The 25701-nt window shown below is 37.1% G+C and overlaps 1 protein-coding gene and 1 long non-coding RNA gene across 8 annotated transcripts in view; one reads left to right on the forward strand and one right to left on the reverse strand.

Annotated features, from left to right (window-relative positions):
• SUCLA2 (succinate-CoA ligase ADP-forming subunit beta) overlaps nt 1-25701 on the reverse strand; it is a 112279-nt gene that overhangs the window by 12769 nt on the left and 73809 nt on the right. For all 7 annotated transcript variants that reach the window (XM_019039649.3, XM_055359811.2, XM_019039650.3 and 4 more), the window contains 5 exons: nt 23851-23989; nt 9351-9512; nt 9095-9237; nt 4439-4559; nt 3897-3985 (listed from right to left, as the gene is read on the reverse strand). In XM_019039649.3, the coding sequence (XP_018895194.1) occupies nt 3897-3985; nt 4439-4559; nt 9095-9237; nt 9351-9512; nt 23851-23989 (654 nt within the window). The remainder of the gene's footprint in view (nt 1-3896; nt 3986-4438; nt 4560-9094; nt 9238-9350; nt 9513-23850; nt 23990-25701) is intronic.
• On the forward strand, nt 1000-12257 carry LOC109029420 (uncharacterized). Its single transcript, XR_002008484.3, has 3 exons — nt 1000-1080; nt 3075-3213; nt 10797-12257. It is a non-coding gene; the product is annotated as an uncharacterized lncRNA (long non-coding RNA).

Here is a 25701-nt window from a genome sequence, read left to right on the forward strand (position 1 = left end):
AAGTCAGGAGTTCAAGACCAGCCTGACCAACATGGTGAAACCACATCTCTACTAAAAATACATAATTAGCCAGGCATGGTGGTACATGCCTGTAATCCCAGCTGCTTGGGAGGCTGAGGCAGGAGGATCGCTTGAACCTGGGAGATGGAGGTTGCAGTGAGCTGAGATCACACCACTGCACTCCAGCCTGGGCAACAAGACCAAAACTCTGTCTTAAAAAAAAAAAAAAAAAATTAGCTAGGCGTGGTGGCACACACCTGTAGTCTCAGCTACTCAGAAGGCTGAGACACAAGAATTGCTTAAACCCAGCAGGCAAAGGTTACAGTGAGCTGAGATCACGCCACTGTACTCCAGCCTAGGTGACAGAGCAAGACTCAGTCTCAAAAAAAAAAAAAAAAAAAAAAATCAAGAGTCTACTATTCATTAAGCTATAGAGCCCAAAGAGTGTTCGAGTGTTCAATGAAATGTCCATAAACATAATGGAAGGGAAGACAAAAAATTCTCATCTCTCTGTATCTACTATGAAGTGTTCTCTGATATACATTATTGTTAAGTAAAAGAAACAAAGTATAGATTACCATTAATCTAAAGTGGGAAAAGGGAGACGGAGACAAACACACACACACACACACACACACACACACACACACACACACAAAGTCCCCCCTTATCCAATTTCACTTTCTACAGTTTCAGTTACCTGCAGTCAACTGTGGTGCAAAAATTTTAAATGAGAAATTCCAGAAATAAAAAAGTCATTAAGTTTTAAACTGTGTGTTGTTCTGAGAAGTGTGATGAAATCTTGCACCATCCTGCTCCAAGTGGAATGTGAACCATCTCTTTGCCCAGCATATCCACGCTGTATAAACTACTCTTCCATTAGTCATCAACATTATCTGCTCTTGACATCCAACCATCAACATCATGGCTCAGTGATCCAGGATGAACCAAAGCAGATGATTCTCCTTCTGTTACATCATTAGGTCAGTAGTAGCCTAACACTATGTCACAATGCCTTCATCATTCACCTCAGTTCATCTCACCAAGTAAGCATTTTATCATCTCATTATCACCACAAAGGTGAGTATAGAACAATAAGATATTTTGAGAGACCACATTCACATTTATCACGGTATATTGTTATAATTGTTCTACTTTATTATTAGTTGTTGTTATCTGTTACCATGTCTAATACATAAACTTTATCAAAGGCATATATGTATAGGAAGAAGCACAGTATATACAGGTTTGGAACTATCTGTGATTCAGGCACCCACTGGGGGTCTTGCAACACATTCCCTGCAGATAAGGGGGGACTACTGCACACATACATTTAGTCATATACATACAATTAGCTTATGTTTTTAAGAAGTAGAAAGATAAACCAAAACTTTCTTAAAAAACAAAAAAAAAAAAGGTAAAAAGGTTGCCTGTTGGGGAAGAAGGAAAGAGGGAAATATATAAAAGCTAGATTCCCCGATAATACCTTGTTCTATACTTCCCACTTTGGAATCATGTAAATACAAAATAAAAAACAAAAGATTGTGTGTGTGTTTTTTTTAAAGCAATCCCTTTAAAAACAATGAAACTATATAAAGCTGAGACAAAACACACAGAGAAGTATTTCACATGAATTTTAAAATCCACTAAGTTGTGGGACATACCCTAAAGGACAGAAAGAATTGCAGATATAATTGCTTTCAGTAATCAGACTGTTGGTATTCTTTTTATAAAATTGTCATATCTGTACTAAGGGACAAAGCAAATGAATAATTACGATAGTATGGCATGAACGAAGGCACAAACAGATGTCAGATAAGAAAAAAAAATCTATACTCCTGGACTTGCATTGAAAATATCAGTATGAACTCAAGTATTACCTCTTTAAAAAATACATGTTTTCTCAGACTTGCCACTTAAAAAGCTCAGAAACAATAATCAACCCAGTATCTATGAATATGCATAAGGCCCAAATTGTGCTCTCTAAATACCATTTGGCCCATTCAAGTTCTGACTCAAGAAACGTAAAGATGAGCCTGAAACATTTTATCACACCAGATAGAGGGCTTCTCAGAAGGATGCAAAAGTTAACCTGAAGAGAGGTTCCCAAAGACCAAAGATTGGACAATTTCGATCACAACTTACATGAACTGAACTACATCAAATGTTTAAGTCATAAGTTCAAAACAGTATGCCAGTGGAACACACATGTGTATGCACACACACACAATACACACACACACACACACACACACCTGAAAACAAAAAGTAAACAAAATACAAAAAAAACAAAAAACAAAAAAAAAAGCCTAGGTCACCTTTATTGGACATAATAGAACAAACATTATTTTGAAAATTGGTCAACAAAGGCAAACAATCAGGTAATTATCCTACTTTTCCTATGCAAAATGTACTCCATGGTAACAAATGGTTGACACGTGGAAGTATTACTTTTTAGAAGCATTACATATAATAAGTGAAGAATGACAGAATTACAATAGCACCGCTTTGCAACACAAACAAAATACTGGATCTAAGCTATGATGTCAATGGCTAGTAATACCACAAAAAGATTAACATTGTATACGTTTTGATGAAATTAAACAACACCTACTATGAAATATTCTTGTTCCCTGCTCCCCAAAATCAAATATGAATATGGTCAAGCCTACAGATTGAACTCCCAGTTTACAGGAAATACACAGGGCAGAGAACACAGAGAGGGCAGAGAACACAGTAAATGAATGACAGCCTAAAGATGCAACCATTAAAATCCAGACTATGAGAAACTTAACAAGACCATCAACCTGGATTTTTCAACAAATAAACCACAGAAAATCTTTTCTTTTTAAAAGGGGAAACCAACAGATTAAGAAACTTACTGACATATTAACCAACTACAATGCAGAGACTTATTCTGACCCTTACAAAGAACTTAAACAAAAGATATGAGAGACTCAGAAATTTCAACAATGACTGCATTTTCATAAAACATAACCATAATACCATTACCCCACCTAAAACAAGTGACAGTAATTCTTTTATACCATTATCATTACCTTTATCTTTTACAGATGCATGATGAAATGCATGAAATGATATAATGTCTGGGATTTGCTTGAAAATAATCACAGCTGTGGGAGGAAGTAAGAATACAGACAAAACAACAAACAAGATTGGGCAGGAGCTGACCGTTGTTTAAGATGATCACAGGTATAAGACGTTCTGACAAAGATTCTCTCCTTGACCAAACTCTCTTTTGTTTTTTCAATATATATTTATCGAATATATAGATAGATACACACACATACATACACATGCGTGCATGTGTGTGTATGTGCATGTGTGCACGTGTGTGTGAAGATAGGGTCTCCCTATGTTGCCCAGGCTAGTCTCAAACTCCTGGACTCAAGCAATCCTCCTGCCTCAGCCTCCCAAAGGCTACTCTGAACTCTCTTCTCAACTTGGCCCTAACTTTTGGACTTCTGTATTTGTCCCTGCATAGTCCAATTTTACCAAGAATCTTGCTTAAGTCAGTTTAGCCAGGATCCTCCCTTACCCATAATGTATCCTTTTAGTAATTTTTCATCCACTGCCCCCACCCTCTTCCTTGGTTATAAATTCCCACTTTTTCTTGCTGTATTTGGAGTTGGGCCCAATCTTTCTTCCCTACTGCAAAAGTCCACTGCAGTAGTCTCTATGCTTATTGCAACAGTCCCTCTGAATAAAGTCTGCCTTAACATCTTTCAGCAAGAGTCATGAATAATCGTTTTCTTTAACCATTCATTACACTCATAATATTTAGCTGAAACACAAATTATTAGCTGTATTAATAATTAGGTTCATTTTAGAATCTGTGTTTATAAATCCTCCTTAGATGAACATGGCCAATTTACCATTCTAGCAGCTTCATCCAAGTCATCACAAGCAAGTATTTTAAGTCCACTGTCCGCTATCAGTGCCTTAGCATCATCGACTCGTGTACCTGTAAATGATTTATGCAAATATAAATGTTTTAAATACACACACAAAAGCATTTAAAAATGTTTGCCAAAACATGGTACAAGAATGAAACCTCAACAGAGGAGACTTCCATTATTTAGTATAAACGCTTCTAAACCAAAGAAAATACTGTAAAAGCCCAGGTTATCTTATAAAATATTTTGCCTTACAATAATTCTGACTTGCTTAGAAATTCAGGCAAGTCAGAATTCAAGACAAATCACAACAAATAAAAAGTGTATCAAATTATACCAAGCAAAAGTATAAACATTTTGCCCCAATGTTAAAATGTTTTAAAAACTATAGTTTTAATTTCATATTGTATAACGCTTTCAAGACACAGCTATTTAAAAACTATGTTTTAACAAACTGAACTCCATGGAAATGTGAACTTTTAAAGAATTAGGAACAACTGCAAGATACCTTTTATACTCACCTTGTAACCGTACCACAACAGGTATTTTAATTTCCAAGTCTTTTACTGCCATGACTATACCCTGTGCAATAACATCACAGCGCATGATTCCTCCAAAAATGTTGACCAGAATAGCCAGTACCTATGAATAAAGTGTTCTGATAGATTAAAATTTAAAAGAAATTTAAGTTCTTTTCCCCAAAAAATACTAGTATATGTGCTTCATGATAAACATTAACTTGATAGAAAGATTTTCAGACCAAACCACCATACCCTCTTCTAGCTCTCTTTATTGAAGTCTATGTAGTCCACTGCCCACCAGAACTTATTTCCACCTCCTTGGGTAATTTCAACACCTAGTTCACATTTCCTTCTCTACTATATCCCATATGAACAAGACCATCTAATTCCATTTACTTTCTCCTGTTAAATTTGGCCCTTCACCAATGTGACTACCCCCAGATCACACTGTAAGATAGTCTCATGTGCAAGATCTCCAATTTAGTGTTTGTCACCTATCATTTCCTCATTTATCCCTGTAGGAAAAGGGTGTGTTGTGTGGCAAGAGTAACACCATCTTGAAGCAAAACTGTCATAATGACTAACGTTTGACTCCTGCAGAGCAAGGCCTTCTGCAGCAAGGTCAAGAAACACTGCCTGTAACATAGATAGCCCTTATAAAGAAACAATGCCTGTAGCATAAATGACAACTCATAAAGATGTTTACCTAACTTCCTCAATGGTCACAAGTTTGACAAGAGGGTCTGAGATGTGACCAGCTGTGCAAGTGTTACCAAGAAAAAAAGCTCACTATATAAAGGATAATTTCTGGAGGGCTAGTGTGGGGATCCACCATCTCGCAGCCACCCAAGCCATAGCTTCTGTTTCTAAGTCCCTGTGTAAATTTAGTTTCTTTCTGAGAACTGGATTTGCCAGCCTCTTTCTTTGGCCTCTCAGATCCCCTGGCCTCTGGGGGTACATGTGCATAGACCTGCTCACTGCAAACAATCCCCATCAATGTAATCAACGTTTTACACAAACCAGGCCCTAAGAATCACCCAGCTTCTCCTGTATGGCCCTCTCTTGGGTACATTTCACATCCAAATCTCAGGACCTGTTTGGGTCAGCATTCTTTCAACATCACAATGATAGTTCTGAATCAGTGTTCTCCTATCCTTTCCAAATAATCTCTCTTTTTTTAAAAAAAGAGGTTTAGTTCACTCAGCTATACCAGGGCTTCTCAAACAATGAGATTAAAATGCATTGTAGATACACCAAAATATCATTCCCCTCAATTCTTGGGGCAGCTAGTAATGTTCTGGGGCAGCAGGAGCCTCAGGGCCAGTGGACTCTGACTACAAGCAATCTTCTCCATCTACCTCCAAGGCCCCATTGAAATATCTTCTGTGAATGCCATGACATGAAAAGGGGTGAGACACACTGAGCTATACTATACATTCTTTACCTTACCACTATTACTGCCAGACCTTTAAGAAATGAAGCTCTGGAATTCATAATAGACTAGAACTCATAGCAGCCTTTGGCATCTCTCATCTCTCTGCCTCTCACCTCATTCTGGATAGTTTCCATATTCACCACCAGGCACCATCTAACACTCCAGCCTTAAAGTTCTTGGATCTTTACTCTACCAAGCCACTTTCACCTGTAGTCAATTTAAACGAATTACTACCATGGATAAATCCTGGTCTAGGCCAGGATGAGTGTCTCTAGAATATTAAATGTATAAATCTCATTCTCTGCTCAACCTCCTTCCCCTTTCACTTTAATGCCTTTCTCCTCTAGCTCTATCAAACACAATCTTTTCCTCTTAAAAGCCTCTAGTCCCCCACCCCGCCCCCCTCCCAAAAAAAAGCCTCTAGTCCCTCAATCCCTCTCTAATCTTCTACTCTATTAGCTCTCAATGGATGACTTTCTTCACTATAGAGCCTGGGACATATGGTTAAGCAATTCAGTGTCACTGCCACCTGCATGCTCAATTTCTGTCATACCTATTCCTCTGCCATCCTACTTCAAACAATGCATCTTTGGATGATTCCAGCCATAGCTTATTCAGGGAAAAGTAAAAAAGTGAAAAATGAAAACAAAACTGGAAACACTAGCATAACCTGAAGAGCAATAAAATAATAATTCATCAGCAATCCTCAACTTAGTAGTCGGCCTCATATCTTTAACTCTCTTCATAAGCCTTCTATCCCATGCAAGCTCTCTAACTTTTAGCATACAACCTTCCTTTCTTTAGTGGCACCTCAGGAAAGGAGTAACTACCTTTCCAAAGCTAACCTGGCCAGATAATTATCTCCATCTATTTAGTATATAGTATTTCCTCCAGGTCTTCACCCCTCTAGCTACATTCACTCTCTTTATTTTCAAATCTCTTCTCTTCCTCCAACTAGAAAGAGCTCATCTTCTTGATCTTCTAAACAAGCAAGAAAACATACACCACAAAACTCTCCTCAGTCCTACTGCCTTTGACTGATAGCACTGCATCCCTTCCATGCGTTTGTAAAAAAAAAAAAAAGTCCTGGAAGAGTAATCTCTCCTGGATATCTCTATTCCCTCAATTCCTCATCAAATCAATCCATTACAATCTGGCCTATGCCCCCATCTCTTCTATTCTTACGAAGGTTCCCACTCACCTCTTTCAGTTCTTACTCTGTCTGAATAGTCCTACAACATTTGACATTGTTTCCCAATGCCTTACTTCTCAAAACTCTTCACCTTGGTCCTTCGATGTCACCACTCTCTCCCGATCTGTTCCTATCTCTGTCATTTGTTCTCTGTTTTTCATTTGGGTTTTCCTTCTCTATTCAACCCTTCAACAAAAATGGAGGGGCCAGGTTCCATTCTTGGGTCCTCATCTCACTTGCACGGATCACCTCACCAACTCCTAAGACTTCAACTTTTCTCCACTATAGGAAGTACAATATCTTTTCAACGAACTGTCTACTAGATACAGTCACCACAATCCAAACTTGACATTCATTCTGAAATACCTATTCCTCGACTTTGCCTCTGACAGCATGAAAGGCATCACCACCCAATGATTCTCCCCAGCCCAAAGTCCTAATGTTAACTTAACCAACCCTTCTACGAGGCTCCCAGAAAAGAAGAAAAAAAATGAATTTAATGACCCTATCTCAGAAATGCCTCTAATTTATTCTTACTGATATTGCCTTTGTCAGGGATCTCTTCCATGACAAGAGAATTCATAATGAATGAATTCTCTTGTGTATGTGCTGGGATAGGGAGTTAAAATCCAAACTCCTTAACTATAGATAATAGGGATCTTCACAATTGTGGTCACAATTTGCCAACATTATCTCTTATCATTTATCCCAATAATGCCATATTCTTACACATAAGCATCTTACCACCCCATGAACATAATGGCCCTCTCTGGATTCTATGTCTTTGTACATTTTCTTCCTCTTGCCCTCATTTAATTTTCAAGACAGCTTAAGGTATCATCCATTCAGTGAAGGCCACCCTGATTCTCCCAGTTTTTGCCTCTGTCTTCTGTTCTTCCACAGCACTACTTTGTGTCAATCACCCCAGTAAAACTATAAGTAACTTAAGAGAAGGGCCCATGTATTTCCAAGTCCAAGCATAGTGACCATCACAAAATATACGGCCACTTCAATGCTATCCACATTGACACCCTGGGTTTCAATTCTGTTTCCAACTCTGATGCCCATCATGTCAGTCCCCTACACTGTAACTCTTCATATACTTTTCTCCATTCTTGCAGCTGGGCCCTAAAAGCCATGCTTAGAAAAATAAACAACTAGAATTCTAACTCTAGTTGTAAGTACTCAACTCAATTCTAGTAGTAAGTACTCAACAGTTAGATAATTAGATTGTCTTTAATACTCTGCTTCTCGAGTTTAAGTCAAAAGAAGCTATAGAAATATAATTCCAATAAAATGTTTACTTGTTTTAGTAATTACTAAACAAGGGAAATAATGCACATTTTACATCTCATTTTAGTTTAATCCTCCTTGCAAAATTAATAAATATGGAAAATAAGGCTGTAGGCTCAAAGGAAAAGGCATTGAAATAAATTTATATTTTAAACAATTCTACAGTCTAACACCACAAATAAAAATATACATTGTCAGCAGCATCATCAATAATAAATATTGATTAATGACCTACATATGTACTGGGCATTATACCAGACACTACGAGAAGCAACAATTAGTAAGATATGATCCCTATCAGTGAAGAATTCTTGGTCTAAATCCAGTAAGAATAGTTCCACAGAGATTATTATCTTTTTTGTAAGCCTTACAAAATCTACATTGGCCACACAATAGATACACTCCTTAACAAATATCTAGTGATTAATAATATATATGTCTTTTGAATTATGATACTTCACATCCCTTGTACTTTGATAATCATTAATAAACACATAGTTCTAAATTATGGCACATCTACAATGACAGATTACACAAACATTAAAATGAGTGTTTCAGAAGAGTCTCTTGGTGAATTGCAAAAATCTTCAAGATATGATAGCAAAAAAAGACTCAAAATATATATTAAGAGACATATATATGAATTCTAAATTCTAAAACATAAAAATATACATTTTTATAAGTATTTATTTTATATATTTACATGATATAAAAATATATCAAGCCCTGCCCTTACCTTTTTATCTGAAGTGATAAGCTTAAATGCTTCTGTTACTTGATGGACTGTAGCACCACCACCAACATCAAGGAAGTTGGCTGGAGTCCCTCCATGAAGTTTTATTATATCCATTGTGGCCATAGCCAAACCAGCACCATTTACTATATACGGGAAAATGATTTGTATAAGCAACAAACACAGAGAAAATAAATTAAGCTTAATAAATCCAAATTAAACTTAGTGAATCCAATTCTAACATAAAAACACATGGTACCTAGGCAGCCTATATTTCCATCGAGGCCAATGTAGTTGAGATTTGCCTTAGCAGCATCTTTGTCCCTTTCATCTTCCTGGGTCCAGTCCTGTAGATCAAAGATTTTCTTTTGGCGATAGGCTGAATTAGAGTCAAAATTGATCTTTGCATCCATACACAATACTTTGAAGGGAAAAAGAGAAAAATGACCTTAATTTCAAGACAGATACAATAAAGTATCAAATAATCAAATGGTCTTTCATTTAGGGAAAAGACACATTTTAATTTTGTTACTTAATGAAAATATTTCAATTTATGTTCACTATGAATTCAAACTGTTCTTTAAAAAAGAATATTTGGGAATTAAAACTGCCCCATCAAAGTTATTGGGTCTACATCCATGCTACGCACTACATAAAGAAAAAGAAAACCTCAAAAATATTTTAAATTATTTAAAAATTGTCAAAAATTAACTATCCTTGTTCCTAGCTAACCCCATCACTTGGGCCCCATATCCCATCCCCTCTCCTCTACTCAAAAATAATGTTCCAGCAATTCCGTTTCCCCTACATTATAAATCTGCCTCCCCCCACCCCTTACCTTTCTATTGGCTAAATCTTGCCGACTTGCTAAAACAGTTTTATTTCCTCACCTTAATAAAAAGAAAAAAAAATCTTTTAACTCCTATCTCCCCCTTACTCTTTACTACATAGCAACTCCTTGAAGATTTGTCTAATTAAAAGAGGGGTCTCAGAACAAGGGTTTCTGGGGAAAAAAAAGAAACGGGTGAGCAAACTATGGCCAGATTCGGCCTGTGCCTGTTTTTATTTTTATTTTTTTGAGACAGGGTCTCGTTCTCACACCCAGACTAGAGTGCAGCGGCATGCTCTCAGCTCACTTCAACCTCCACCTCCCAGGTTCAAGCAATTCTCATGCCTCAGCCTTCCGAGTAGCTTGGAATACAGGCATGCACCACAACACCCAGCTAATTTTTGTAGTTTTAGTAGAGATAGGGTTTTGCCATGTTTGCCAGGCTGGTCTCGAATTGCTGACCTCAAGTAATCCACCCGCCTCAGCCTCTCAAAATGCTGAGATTAAAAGTGTGAGCAACTGAGCCCAACTTGTGCCTGTTTTCAAATGGCCTGTAAGCTAAGAATGGATTTTACACTTTTAAAGGATTATGAAGACAAAAGGGGAAAAGAAAGAGAAGAAGAAGAAGCAAAACAGCAGTATCAAAAACTATATGTGATCCATAAAGCCTAAAATACTTATTAAATGCCAACCCCTGTGCTTAAACTCCTTGTACCAAATTTTTTTCCTGCCATTCTCTCTTATACCCACTCTAATCAGGCTTTTACTTCCAGCACTCTACCAAAATGGCTCTTAACAAAGGTCACCTCTCTGACTTCACCTTTCAGTACTCTACCCCTTCCTCACTCCAATCTAACCATAACATTCTCCTTGCAGCTCCTGAAAAGATACAGGGTTGAAAGAAGCAAGCAATTTCAGCTGCTGCCCAACACAGGAGAACAAGTTTGGAGCCCAGCTAAGTTAAGTACCATTAATACCAAAAGTCAATATTCTTTCAGAGGAAGATACTAGAATTCAGTCTTTACACCATAGCTCTCAAAATGCACAGTATATGAGTCAAACTTACTAGATCCGTAATGAAACGGGGAAATGTGACCACTAGTAAAGAGAAAAAACAGTCAACTGAAACCAAACCCATAGTAACCCAAATTTAGAATAATCAGAAGACTATTATAAACTTTTCAAAACATGTTTAAGGATTTAAGAGAAAATATGGTCATAATAAATGAACACACAGGTAATCTAAGCAGAGAATAAAACAAGGGAACAACATGGAAAATCCAGAACTAAAAAGTATAATATCTGAAATAAAAAATTCACTGGATGAACTTAACAGCAGACTGGTGATGGGTCAGTGAACCTGAAGACAAAGAGAAATTATCCAATCTGCAGAAGAAAAAAAAAGAAAAAAGAAACTGCACCTCAGTGACCTCTTGGACAATATCAAGAAGTCTAATGTGAAACTGGAAGAAAAGGAGAATGGGACAGGAAAAAAGTGATGAAAGAAAAATATATCAAGCCAAGATTCTATATCCAGTGAAAATATACTTCAAAAGAAGGACAGAATAAAGATATTTGCAGAATAATGGAAACAATATTCATCACTAGCAGACCTGTGCTAAGAGAAATGCTACACAGAAAGTTCTTCAGGCTCAAGGGATGTAACGTGGAAATCTGAATCTAAAGTAGTAAATGTCAAGAAGGGGCAGTTTTGTCCCACAGGGGACATCAGGAAATGTCTGGAGGCATTTTTGTTTGTCACAAATGGAGATTGCTACTGGCACCTCAATGCTACTGGATAAACATCCTGTTAAACATCCGACCAAGCACAGGACAGCCTCCCATAACAACAACAAAAAAATCAACCTACCCTAAAATGTCAATAGTGCCAATGTTGGTAAATCTTCATCTATGGGTAGGAAAGAACAACAAAAATATATGAGCAAATTGAAACCAACCCAATAGTCCCACAGACTGTTCTTTTGGATAAACAGTGAAATTGATCTTTTTTGATCTTTCTGGTCTTAAAGCTTGAAGCTTACATTTGTTTTATCTCAGTTCCTTCCTCAGGAAGGGACCTTCACGGCTCTCAAAAAAATGTGTCAAAGAACTGAAACTCACCAGATCACCACATCCAGACAATGAGACTAGACTCTGGACCTCTCATTCATCATGATTGCTTCCTTGACCCTCCCTAGTTCCTATTTTCTTACACATTGTTACATTTTTTTCCTTGCTATATAAACCGCGAGTTTTAGCCAGTCAGGGAGATGGATTTGAGACTGAGATCCCATCTCCTCAGCTGCAGCACCCGATTAAAGCCTTCTTCCTTGGCAATACTTGTCTCAGTAATTGGCTTTCTGTGTGGTGAGCAGCAGGACCTAGACCAAACCCCTAGTGATTCCGTAACAGATTTTGGTTAGTTGACAGGGAACATGTTGCTTGTGACTCAGCTGATGAGGGCAGGGAGTCTCAGAAGCCATCCTAAGCAGCTGCCCATCCAATTTTGGCTGAAGGTGAGTATCAGTCTCTCTCTGGCCCCACCACAGCCGGCCCCAACCACATTCCTGATTGCCTCATTAGAACTGCCTTTGAAACATGACATTGCATCGATATAGGTAAGTGTCCTTTATGGGCCTAGACATAAGGATTTGCTCCTCTCATTTTGGGAAATCTTTAAAGGATTTTCATTTGTAGGTTGAACAAGCCCAAATGACTGAGAGAGGGAAGCACCCTAACTGTTTCAGTAAGAACATTCTTGGAGGTTTTTCTGTAATTGCGTGTTGTGTCCGGGCAAGTGAGTGTCCTTTGTGGGTACCGGACAGTTGGATCAGCTCCTCTCAATTTGGGAAATTCCTAAGAAATTTTTGTTTGCAGTTGACCAAGCCCAACTAATGGAGAGAGGAAGCAGCTCAAGTGTGTCAGTTTGGACACTTTTGGGGCTTGTTTGTTACTGTAGCAGCTGGATTGTGTTTGGGTGATTGTGTGTGTTTTATACAGTCATGAGAAATTAGAATTTGGTAAAATGATACACTTTTGCAATACTGTTTGGTCCCAGTGTTGTTTGGAATCTGGAGTTTGCTGCTGAATGAAAAAGTGGGATGGAGTTGTGTGTTACCCAGACTTTTGTGCTGCTATGCTAAGCAGGGTTGAGCCTGGTTAGTATGTGATGTTCTCCTTTGCTGATGTTTGGCCCCAGTGTTCTTTGGAGTCTGGGGAGGTTTGGCCTTTAGAAAATCAAACTGCCATGAAAATTGCTTTACCCAAAGTTTTGGTTCACAGCTTTCAGTGAATTACCTGTTGGAGTAAACAAAGTGTAACCATGTAAAATCAGTGAGTTTGTATTGCTATCTCATGGCTAGAGTTCCAAGGTAAACACTACTGGATTTTCATTTGTGTGTGTGTATACATACATGTCTAGATGTGTTTATTTGTATGTACACTTATTGTTATACGTTGTGTCTACCAAATTGGCTTATAAGTAAAAGAGCGCTCATAAATTAAGTCCAAGCAATTTTTAAGTTCATGTGAGTTAAGTAAATCTTTACTAAACAAGCTAGCTTTAAAATAGTTAGTAAAATGAAAGTAGCAATGTCCTCAGAATTGTCAGCATACATTTTTGCCTGGATTTTATTTTTGTCTCTGGTAGATATTTTGAGGTGTCAGGGTTTGGCATAGAAGGTTATAAAACTATAAACCCAGCCAAAACAAAATGATCTTTGTGCAAATTTTTTGAAAAGACTAATTAAGTTATTGGTTTAATGAAAATAGTTATTGGTGAAAATGCCTATGTAGTTAACTTTAAAGTTCTTATTTCAGTGAATGACTGATATTCATAGATTATAAAATGGTTAATAAGGAAATAACTTTAAATGATGGCATCTAATATATGTTTTCAGAAGTAATCTAGATAAACGGTTTAAAATGAAAGAACTGAATACTTGTAATTGGGATAAATGTTTTAGGTAAACTTCTTGTGTAATTTAAAATTTTGAAATTATTTTTGATGCTCATTGGATATCTGGGTCATTTCCAGTTAAGAAAGGGTTGTGATATACGGAAACACGTTTCTAAAAATTGTGGAACTGTTCTCATCTATAAAATGCTAATATAGTTCAGGATTGCTTTCTAGGGTTTCACTAACATTTAAGGTTACTAAGGATAAGAAATAATATATAATTCTGTTTAAAAAATGTGCCCCCAAAAAATGTGTTAAGAGAAAAATAATAATTTTGTTTAATTCAGAAGTTATCTAAAAGTTAATTCAAATTATGGGTTTGAAAAAGTTTTTTATGAAACAAGGTAGTAAGGAAACAAGTGGGGGAGAAAGGTATGAAAAAAATTATGTATATGATGGTCATGTATTTTTGGTAAGGAAGGTTATAAAGATAATAATTTTGTATGTGAAAAGATCTTGTATGGTAAATTGCTGTCCTGGAGTAAAATGATGTTATTTAAACAAATAAGACAGAAGAAGGGAGAGGGAGAAGGAGGGAGAAGGAGGAGGAGGGGGAGGAGGAGGGGCGGAGGAGGAGGGGCGGAGGAGGAGGGGGAAGGGGAGGAGGAGGAGGAGGAGGAAAATCTGGGACTGATCGGAAAGCCCAGGAGAAGGAGGAGGAGGAGGAAGAGGAAAAAAATCTGGTACTGATTGGAAAGCCCAGGCATGTCATGGATGGTCTGTGTAAGTCATATGTAGCTTTTCTGGTTTTCCAGTGTATAGTCTATCTTCATGCACAAAAAAAGAAAACAGAACACAGAAGAGTTTAGATAATAGATTCTTTAAAACCTGAGAATGAGAGAAATTTGGCTAATTAACATTTCATAGTTAAAGCTCTTAGTCTTGATGAAGGTAAAATAAGAAATACTGTAAAGAAATGCATCAGCAATTTAGCAATTCTTAATAGTTAAGCATGAAGCCAGATCTAGTGTGGACCCATATTTCACATACATGCTTGCATTGCTTCACACTATGTTAGCTGTTTTGCATGGATACTGCTGGAGTATTTACTGGTCATGGGCCTAGAGTGAATTTCTTGATTGCACAAGATGTATGGTGATATTGGTGGACTTAAGGTTATTGAATTGTGTACCAGGAATAAAATATTCATCATGTGGTTTTTTTGGGAGGTTCTGGGTAACACTGTAGCCTCCAGGGTAGACTGAGTAGGGGAAAGATTGAGGGCTGGGTTTCCTGTTTGTTTTTTGCTTCTAATTTTCATTTGTTTGCTGTTGTTCTCCTGTGGGTTTTGCTTGTGTATACATATATATAAAACCGTAAACTTTTTAAGTTTCTAATGGAAAGCTTCATTTGGTTCTACAATTTGCCCTATTTATCTAAAGTTCCTAAGCTACTGTGGTCAAGCCTTTAAAAATTGATAGAGGACACCAGCCATTTAAAATTTGGTGGATTTTGCTTACCTCTAATGATCTAAAGAACTACAAGAGCTTTAAGATTTCTGGCACACACACAAAAATAATAATAAAAGACAAGTTCTGAACAGTACATTATATATTCTGTTATTTGGAAAAAGTAGGTGAGAATAAAAATGTTTAAATGTTTATATCCAAGATAATTCAATTCAATCAATAATTTAATGAAGAAAAACTGTGATGTGGGTACGAAGTTTTAATGTTCAGAAAAGACTGGCCCTGTCATTAAGGAAATTATATTGATTAGGATTTCTCCTCAAACTAATTTAGTTGTGTTGACCATTATTAAAATTAAGTGACATTCATTTGAATTAAGTAGTTAAAAAAAAAAAAGAGAGACTTTCTAGTGACTTTTGATCCCAAGATGTTTATCAATGATGGGCTTTCATGTGTACTTGTAAACAGAATATGTGCAGGTGTCGCACTGGTTTGAAGATGAACACTCATAATGAACTGCTTTTATGAGACACAGGGCCAGAAGTTAAAACGATTCAATCCCTCTAGGCCCAGGGATCACTGCGGAAGAGGTAGCCATGTAAGACTGTAAAGGCCGATTTTGAGGGATAAGATCAGAGTTTTTCTATAAATTAAACATTAATACCAAAAGCACACTGATGCAAGGCCAGCATCTGGGTCTATGTGTTAGAAGAACATGGTTTTCTTGGAGCACTGCTATGCTCTTTAAAAAGAAAATTGGGACCAGTTATTAAAAGTTTATGGAAATCTTACCTTATGGTCAAACTGATTAAAATTAGATAGATTTGTTTATACAGTTTTATTAACTTTAATAATATATCATATAAAGGAAAATTGTGGTTTTTGCTTTTGAACAAAATGTTTGTGTAATATTAAGAGATAAAAGATTTTGTTTACCTTCTGAGTAAGTTGCAAACAGAAAATGGAGGGGGAGGAGCCAGACAGGTTTAGTTGGCATGCTATCTTTATTACATCTTATTGCTTAGGAAAATTAGTCTCCTCTCTATGAAAAAGTAAATGTTTTTGTATAATTTTGGCTAAATGAATGACATTTTACAGTGACTTTGTGATTCTATTTTGTGATAACAAGTGTCTTAAAACTTTAATATTTGGCAAACTTTCTATAAGCAAAATTTCAAGATCGAAATTCAGTCTTTTTGACCTCAAACTATTTTTTTTGGATATTAGGTTCCCTGACGTCCAAGAGAGATATATTAGGCTTATTAGGCTTGTTATGTTAGAATTATACAGGAAGCATTATCAAATGTGAGGTAGTATTTAACTGTCTTTGGGTTATATTTATTTAGATATGTTGTTAATATGCATTCCAGGATTGTATGACATTCCTGAAATTCTGATGTGTCTTAATATATGTTGTCAGTAGTAATTATGATTATGTTAAATTGTTGTATGCCACACAAGTAACCAAATATCCTTATCAACTGTGTCTTTATGACTGTCTTATGACTTTCAACATCGACAATTGATATATTGCTTTTAATCTCCTCAAAAAGTGACTTACAATCACCTATGGTCCAGGGCTTGCTTCTTTGGAGGAGTTCATGAAAAGGATTCTTTAATGCAGGTTTCTAAAAACTTTGCAGTTTGTGCCCCTGGATTAGAGAGACCTTTCAGGACTCTAATTAAAGAGCTGATGTGTTTATAAAGATTGCTAACCCAATATGAAGCAGAGCAGGAGTTCATTGCATGGACTGAAATAATGAAGACTGAAATAATTTTTATGGCTTTTTTTGTTTGAAATATTGATGATTCTTTTGTTTGTTTTTTGTTTTTCAGAGTCTGGAGAATATGTTCCTTTTGAGCTACATATAGCCTTGATATATACTTTAAGTGTATTGAGTAGAGGATACTTTTATAAGTAGAATTTGAGGCATATTTCTCTCTCTGCCTAATTTCTCCAGAATTTGGAAACTGTGAATATTCTTAATTCATGGAAAATGTGTTTGTTTGCATACATTTAATAAAAACCTGTTTTCTTTTGTAATGGGACACAGCCAGAGGAACTGGCTATTTTCCTAGGACTTTTTTTTTTTTTTTTTTTTTGAGACGGAGTCTCGCTCTGTCGCCCAGGCTGGAGTGCAGTGGCGCGATCTCGGCTCACTGCAAGCTCCGCCTCCCGGGTTCACGCCATTCTCCTGCCTCAGCCTCCCGCGTAGCTGGGACTACAGGCGCCCGCCACCACGCCCGGCTAATTTTTTTTGTATTTTTTAGTAGAGACGGGGTTTCACTGTGTTAGCCAGGATGGTCTCGATCTCCTGACCTCGTGATCCGCCCGCCTCGGCCTCCCAAAGTGCTGGGATTACAGGCGTGAGCCACCGCGCCCGGCCTTTCCTAGGACTTTGACTCAAATGACCTTGTGAAATGTTCCAGCAAAGCCAATTTGGAAAAATCTATGGGCAATGATTCTTGTCGCACTGTGTGTGGGTAATCAGGCCAAGTATATGGGACTGAAGATTATTTTGCAGGTAGATTGGTAGAAGCTTATTTTGCAGGTAGATCCTGCTGTGATTTGTCTTTGGTGGAAGTGGTACGCCAGAGAGAGAAATATTATGTGTCAGAAGAAACTCTCTATTAGATGAACCTTTGATTCCTGGGTGGCTACATGGTCACCTATGGTATGGAGCTGCCTATGACACCCTTCCTCAGCATGAAGCAGCCAGAAAGACCAATGACTGGATTCCTCATGATTGAGGAACTGATAAATAGAAAGGGAAGACTGAAACTGACCCAACAGTCCCATAGACTGTTCTTTTGGATAAACACAGAAATTGACCTTTCTGGTCTTAAAGCTTAAAACTTACGAGTTTTTCCTCAGGAAGGGACCTTGGGACCTCTCAAAAAAATGTATCGAAGAACTGCAACTCACCAGATCACCACATCCAGACAATGAGACTCTTACCACGTATTCATCATGACTGCTTCCTTGCCCCTCCCTAGTTCTTGTTTTCTTACACATTGTTACGTTTCTTCCCTGCCATATAAACCCCTGGTTTTAGTCAGTCAGGGAGACAGATTTGAGACTGAGATCCTATCTCCTCAACTGCAGCACCCAATTAAACCCTTCTTCTTTGGCAATACTTGTCAGTGATTGGCTTTCTGTGCAGCAGGACCTTGACCAAACCCCTGGTGTTTTGGTAACGAAAGGAATAACTATATTGAAGCTAATAAAAGCCATTTATGTAAATGTTGAATAAGAAAATTATAAACATAGAAAGTGGTAAAACTAGAATGAACCTTAAAGAACTCAAGTGGAATTAGAGTTGTCAGTATAAATTTGGAGATTTTTAAAAACACAGATAGAAGGCCAGGTGCAGTGGCTCACGCCTGTAATCCCAGCACTTTGGGAGGCTGAAGCAGGCGGATCACCTGAGGTCAAGAGTTTGAGACCAGCCTGGCTAACATGGAGAAACACTATCTCTACTAAAAATACAAAAAAGTAGCCAGGCATGGTGGCACGTGCCTGTAATCCCAGCTACTCGGGGGCCGAGACAGGAGAATCGCCTGAACCCGGGAGGCGGAGGTTGCAGTGAGCTGAGATCACACCACTGCACTCCAGCCTAGGCAACAGAATGAGACTCTGTCCCAAAACAAACAAAAAAGTCATAAATATAGGTGTGTTTTTATGTACGTGTACAAACATATACATACACATACACACACACATACTTCTTGGTTCTGTTTGTTGAAAAGGCCTAGAAGCAATGACACAAGATTAGCAATATGCATTAAGTAGTATGTCTATCTTGGTACCTATTAATAAATATTGTTTTCCACAAAAAGAAGCCAGGGTCCTTTGGAGAAAAGGTGGACTGCCGAACTGTGACAAGGAAAACTGAAGATAATCCTGGAATATCTTGTTGCACAAAATGTAAAAGGCTTGCTCAAATAAAAATATGGGCATATCAAAAGGACAAAGGGAGGACTTACAGTCACACAAACCTTGCAAATGTTTGTAGCAGCTTGTTGGTAATAGCAAACTACTGGAAATAACCCAAATATCCTTCAAAGTGTAAATGGTTGAATGAAATCAGGGACTTCTATACAGTGGAATGCTACTCAGCAATGAAAAAGAAAAAGATGGAACAACCTGGATAGACCTCAAAGGCATTATGTATAGTAAAAAGGTCAACCTTAAAAGGTTATATATGACTGCATTTATATAACATTCTCAAAATAAAAAAAAAACTATAGAGGATGAAGAATAGACTAGTGATTTCCAGGGCACAGGGACAGGGTAGGAAAGAATTGGTAGACGATGTGAATGCAAAGAGGTCTCCTGTGTTGATGGAACAGTCTGTATCTTGATTGTGGTAGTGGCTACTCAAATCTATGTACGGAATAAATTAAATAAAATTATACATATACACACAAATAACTGCAGGTTTAAAATGTTAAAAAAAATGGTGAAAACTAAGTAAAATATTTAGTCTAGCTAACAGTAATGAACCAATGTCAACTAACTGTTTGTGTATATACAGCTAAATAAGATGTCATCATTGGGCCAGGCGTGGTGGCTCAAGCCAGTAATCCCAGCACTTTGGGAGGCCGAGGCAGGCAGATCACAAGGTCAGGAGATCGAGACCATCCTGGCTAACACGGTGAAACCCCGTCTCTACTAAAAATACAAAAAATTAGCCGGGCGTGGTGGCGGGCACCTGTAGTCCCAGCTGCTTGGGAGGCTGAGGCAAGAGAATGGCGTGAACCTGGGAGGCGGAGCTTGCAGTGAGCTGAGATCGCGCGACTGCACTCCAGCCTGGGTGACAGAGCAAGACCCCGTGTCTCAAAAAAAAAATGTCATCATTGGGTAAAGGGCATGCAAGACTATTAATTTAACAACCTCCTGAAAGTCTGTATTTGTTTCAATATTGTAAGTTAAATTATAATTTTATTTAAAATTTTTCATTTATTTAAAAAAAAAAAAAAAGAGGCCACAGGAGCAAGCCTGAAAGTGGCCTCTGCTGGCCAAATCTGGGACAGTCTGCGTAATAAAATAAGGATTAAAATGGATAACTCATTGATTAAAGAATGGATGAGCCCATCCTGATACAAACGAATGGGGCAGAAGAGAAAGCTCTTCTGTATAATACAAAGCCAACTAGTAAATATAGAGGGAATGATGTAGTTAGAAAATCATCAGCAGATGCCAAAACTAATGGGTAAAAGTTTGACAAGGAATATAATATTTTCCCACAAATTTCATAGTAATTACAACGGGAAAAACTAATGACTCTATAATGAAAAAAGCTTCTGGAAACAATCTTAAACAAGTGAGCCAAGTTAACATTATCAAAACTAGAACAAACCAACATAATGTACCTCCTGACATTGTGCACTATGAAGGAAAAAAACACCATGAGGGAACATCAAACAGAGAAGCACAACTGAAGGGCATTCTATGAAATAAATGACCCCTTCTTTAAAAAAACAAACAAACAAACAAAGAAAAACAGGAACAACAAAAAATAAGGTCAAGAAATAAATCAAACTTCCAGATCTGTTCCAGGTCAAATGGATGTGACAACTCAATTCAATGTGTGATCCTGGTGGTCCTGGGGAAAAATAGTATAAAGGACATCACTAGGACAGCTGGCTACATTTGAATATGTATTATGAATTAGGTAATATTTTCTCAGTATTAAATTTCTTGGTTTTAATAAATGTAGTCAGGTTATATAAGAGAACGTTCTTGGCTTGCGCCTGTAATCCCAGGACTTTCGGAGGCCGAGGCAGGCAGATCACGAAGTCAGGAGATCAAGACCATCCTGGCTAACATGGTGAAACCCCATCTCTACTAAAAATACAAACAATTAGCCGTACGTGGTGGTGAGCACCTGTAGTCCCAGCTACTCGGCAAGCTGAGGCAGAAGAATGGTGAGAACCCGGGAGGTGGAGCTTGCAGTCAGCCGAGATTGCACCACTGCACTCCAGCCTGGGCGACAGAGCAAGACTCTGTCTCAAAAAAAAAAAAGAATATTCTTGTTTTTAGACACTAGAAGAACAATGTCTCCAACTTACTCTTAATGGTTCCAAATATATTTATATTTTTATACACACAAATGCATGTGTACACAGACAGAAAGAGAGCAGAAAGAGAATAAAACACAGGGTGAAATGTAAACAACTGGCAATGTTGAGTAAAGTGTATTTGGGAGTTCCTCATAGTATTTATTTCTGTATCAAAATTTAAAAGTAAGGGGAAAAAAGTACACATGGTACCATATTCACAGTAAGGAATGATTTGGTTCAGCAAAACATCACCCATTAAATTAAATTAATGCTGTTGAATAGGAAAAAAATTGGCAATTCTTATTCTTTTACTTTCCATATAAATTGCATAAGGATCCACTCTTGGATGGTTCTTGGACAGTTTTCAGTTAATCCTTAGATAATTACATTTAAGTTAGATAGGCTGGTGCAAAAGTAATTGCCGTTTTTAAAAAAAAAAAAAAAGGCAAAAACTGCAATTACTTTTGCACCAACCTAAATATTAAGAAACTGACCCCTTTGATAATAAGTATTCCTCACAATTCCTACATTCCTTGCAGTTGTTCAGTTTGAAATATTTTCTCATTTGCATTATTATTTCTTCATTAATTCAGAAATTATTTTAAAGTATTTTCTTTAAATAAAAAAAAAAAATAGGCTGGGTGTGACGGCTCACACCTTTAATCCCAGCACTTCAGGAGCTGAGGTAAGAGGATGGCTTGAGTACACGAGATGGATGAGCCTAGGCAACATATTGAGGGCCCGTCTCTACAAAAAATTTTAAAAAGAATTAGCCAGGCATGGTGGTGGCATGGGCCTGTAGTCCCAGCTACTCAAGAGGCTGAAGAGGGAGGATCGCTTGAGCCCACAAGTTTAAGGCTGCAGTGAGCTCTGATTGTGTCAGCGTACTCCAGCCTGGGCAACAAAGCAAGACTGTGTCTCAAAAAATTTAAAAATATAATATTTTATATTAATTTCCAATGTTATTGCTTTGTGTTTACAGATCATTATCTGTGTTATGAATTCTTGGATATCTGCTGAAACTTTTTAATTTGTGACTCAGTATTAAGGTTTTTTAAATCAGTATTGGGATTAAAAAAGTGTTTTTCTAAATGTTGGGTAGCCCATTAAATTTTAAAAAAGGGGGGGCAGGGGGGCATAAGGAACATCTAGTGAAGGCAATTTAATCTAATTTTAGTTTTACTAGAAAGCTTAAAAAAAGAAAATAAAGTTCTCACTGCAGAACCTTTACTTTAGCATTACTAAAAGTAGAATAAGATACTCTAAAAAACTAAAAGTAAAGCTAAAGTAAAATATTAATTGATTAAAGACTTAAAAGTAAAAAATGAAACAATTTAAAAAATAGAACATCTCTGACTAAACTGACCCAAAAGAAAAAAACAGAACACATTGAGGATGAATATTTACTGATCTTAAGATGGAGAATAAAAAAATCTCTCAGCATAAAAGTAATGGAACTCGTCTGGGCGCAGTGACTCACGCCTGTAATCCCAGCACTTTGGGAGGCAGGGGCAGGCAGATTACCTAAGGTCAGGAGGTCAAGACCAGCGTGGCCAACATGGTGAAACCTCATCTCTACTAAAAACACAAAAAAATTATCCAGGCACCGTGGTGCATGCCTATAGTCCAAGCTACTTGGGAGGCTGAGGCAGAAGAATTACTTGAACCCAAGAGGTGGAGATGGCAGTGAACCCAGATCACGCCATTGCACTCCAGTGTGGGCGACAAAGCAAAGCAAGACTCAGTCTCAAAAAAAAAAAAAAAAAAAGTAATGAGATTTGAGTACATGCAAAAACAAAAATATTTCCCCAAAAATCAAATAACATTAAACAATAAATGACAATCTCAGAGAAAGATTCACGCCAAATGTCAGAAAAAAGATTGACATCCCTAATATATAAAGACCCCATATACATAAAGAGTTCCCCAGGATATGTTATTAAGTGAATAAAGAAAGATGCAAAATGTATATTATATGCAATCTATATATCCAGATAGCTAATTCCATAAAATTACAGCTCAATCACCACCACACTGCATACACTAACCCAGCACTGCCCAATAAAACCTTCTGCAATGATGGGAATGTTCTGTGTGTGTGCTCTCTTAATATGATAACCACATTTGGCTATTGAGTATTTGAACCATGACTAGTGCAACTAAGTAAATGAATTTTTAAATCTTATGTAACTTTAATTAATTTTAATAACTACGTGTGGCTGATAGTCACTGTATTGGACAGTACAGTTCCAACCCCTCTGTGCACATCTCTATAAGGTGTTTGTTTTATTTTTTGTTTGTTTGTTTAATGGGTTTAATAGTGTTTTGTTTTAATGGGTTTAATATTTGTTCATATTCATTCCATCTGTTATTTTTTTTAAAAAGCTTCTACATAGGTAGAAGTTTAACTTCTTTAACTTCTATGATTTAACTTCCTTAGGGAAGCATATTAGAGAAATAAATGCATAATCATGTTAGACAAAAGAAGATACTTTACCAGCTCCATCTGAATCTTCCACCATTGGATTTATTTCTATCATGGTTGCATCGTATTTCAGAAAAAGGCTGTAAAGCTTGACCATGTTTTCTGCTGCTGATTCCACAATATTAGGTGGAAATCCCATCTTCTGTGCAAGCTGAAATCAATATGTCTTTTTATTATAGGTAGTTTGCATATGTCTAATCAACATTACTATAAATAAAAAGCCTTGTAGTTTATCACTTAAATGATAAACATGAGTCATTTATAGTCAAACATTAATTACTGAAATAGCAGCTACCATTACTAAATGGTTAAACAAAACTTTTTATTCAAAATCTTCAAAAGGTAGATATTATGCCCATTTTATAGATAAGAAAGAGATTCAGAGAGATCAAGTAACTTGCCATTCATTGGCCTAGATTCCAGTTCCATAGTGTCCATACTGCCTAAGCTTTACTGCCAACCTAAGCTGAAAGAAGAGGTTTATATTTTATTAAAACTATATATAAAATGTGAGCTGGGCACAGTGGCTCACACCTGTAATGCCTGCAATTTGAAAGGCTGAGGGGCCAGATGACTTGAGGCCAGGAGTTATGGACCAGCCTGGCCACCACAGTGAAACCCCATCTCTACTAAAAATATAAAATGTGGACTGACAACCCTTATGGTCCAAAGAAAAGCCAAAATATTAGAAGACCCTATTTTACCTTTTGTATAATTTATAAAGAGTGTCTACCAAGCAATAAGAATACATGTCATACAGTCAAATGAGTGTTATCCCATTCATTCAAAAATCTACCAAGCACCTAATACATTCCAGGCACTGTGCTAGGCCCAAAAGATAAAGATGTTTAACTTTATAATAAAAGAGTTTACAGTCTTGAGGGATTCCCAAATAGAGATACCCACAGAGCTTTTAAACAATACAATATCAAGGTCCCAACTCAGAAGTTCTGGTTGACAAGTTCTTTACTGGATCAAGCATCTATCATGTTTCAAGTTCCATGAGCAATTCTGAACCACTGGTACAGAGGATACATGTCTATGTGTTTATTCTAACAGTGCTGCCACTGCTCAGGAACACTATAGAGAATTCTTTCCTCTTTTTCAGTTGCTATCTAAGGTTGTAACACATTCTTTTGATTTTCAATAACAAAAAATCTTAAATTCTTTGAAGATGAAGAAGATATTTGCAAAGAGTCAAATGCCAATAAGTAAAGTGAATGATCAAGCTAAACACTGTAGGCTGGGCGCAGTGGCTCAAGTCTGTAATACCAGCACTTTGGGAGGACAAAGAGGGCAGATCACTTGAAGCCAGGAGTTTGAGACCTGCCTGGGCAACATGGTGAAACACTGTCTCTACTAAAAATACAAAAATTAGCCAGGTGTGGTGACGCATGCCTGTAATCCCAGCTACTCGAGAGGCTGAGACACAAAAACTGCTTGAACTCAGGAGGTGGAGGTTGCAGTGAGCCGAGATTGCACCACTGCACTCCAGCCTGGGCGACAGAGCGAGATTCCGTCTCAAAAAAAAAAAAAAAAAAAAAAGCACTAAGGAATGTAATCTTTTGTTTTGACCTATTTCAAATAAAGAATAATATGAAAGTACCATTTTATTATGAAAGTTTTTCACTATGTCACAACTCACCTAAAAAAACAAAAACTAAAACCAAATGTTTAGGCTTAAACATTTGAAAACTACAAAGTAATTCTGATCAATCCATTATGACATTAATTTTCTAATGCTAGGCTCTATTTCCACTCATCACCATCATGCAAAATGCCATAATCTTAGATTATTCCTCCATGTATTCTTGTAAATCAAGTATTTTCTTCCTCATCTAAATTTCACTCTCCAGTCATCAT

Source organism: Gorilla gorilla, chromosome 14, assembly GCF_029281585.2.
Source record: "Gorilla gorilla gorilla isolate KB3781 chromosome 14, NHGRI_mGorGor1-v2.1_pri, whole genome shotgun sequence".
NCBI lineage: Eukaryota > Metazoa > Chordata > Mammalia > Primates > Hominidae > Gorilla > Gorilla gorilla.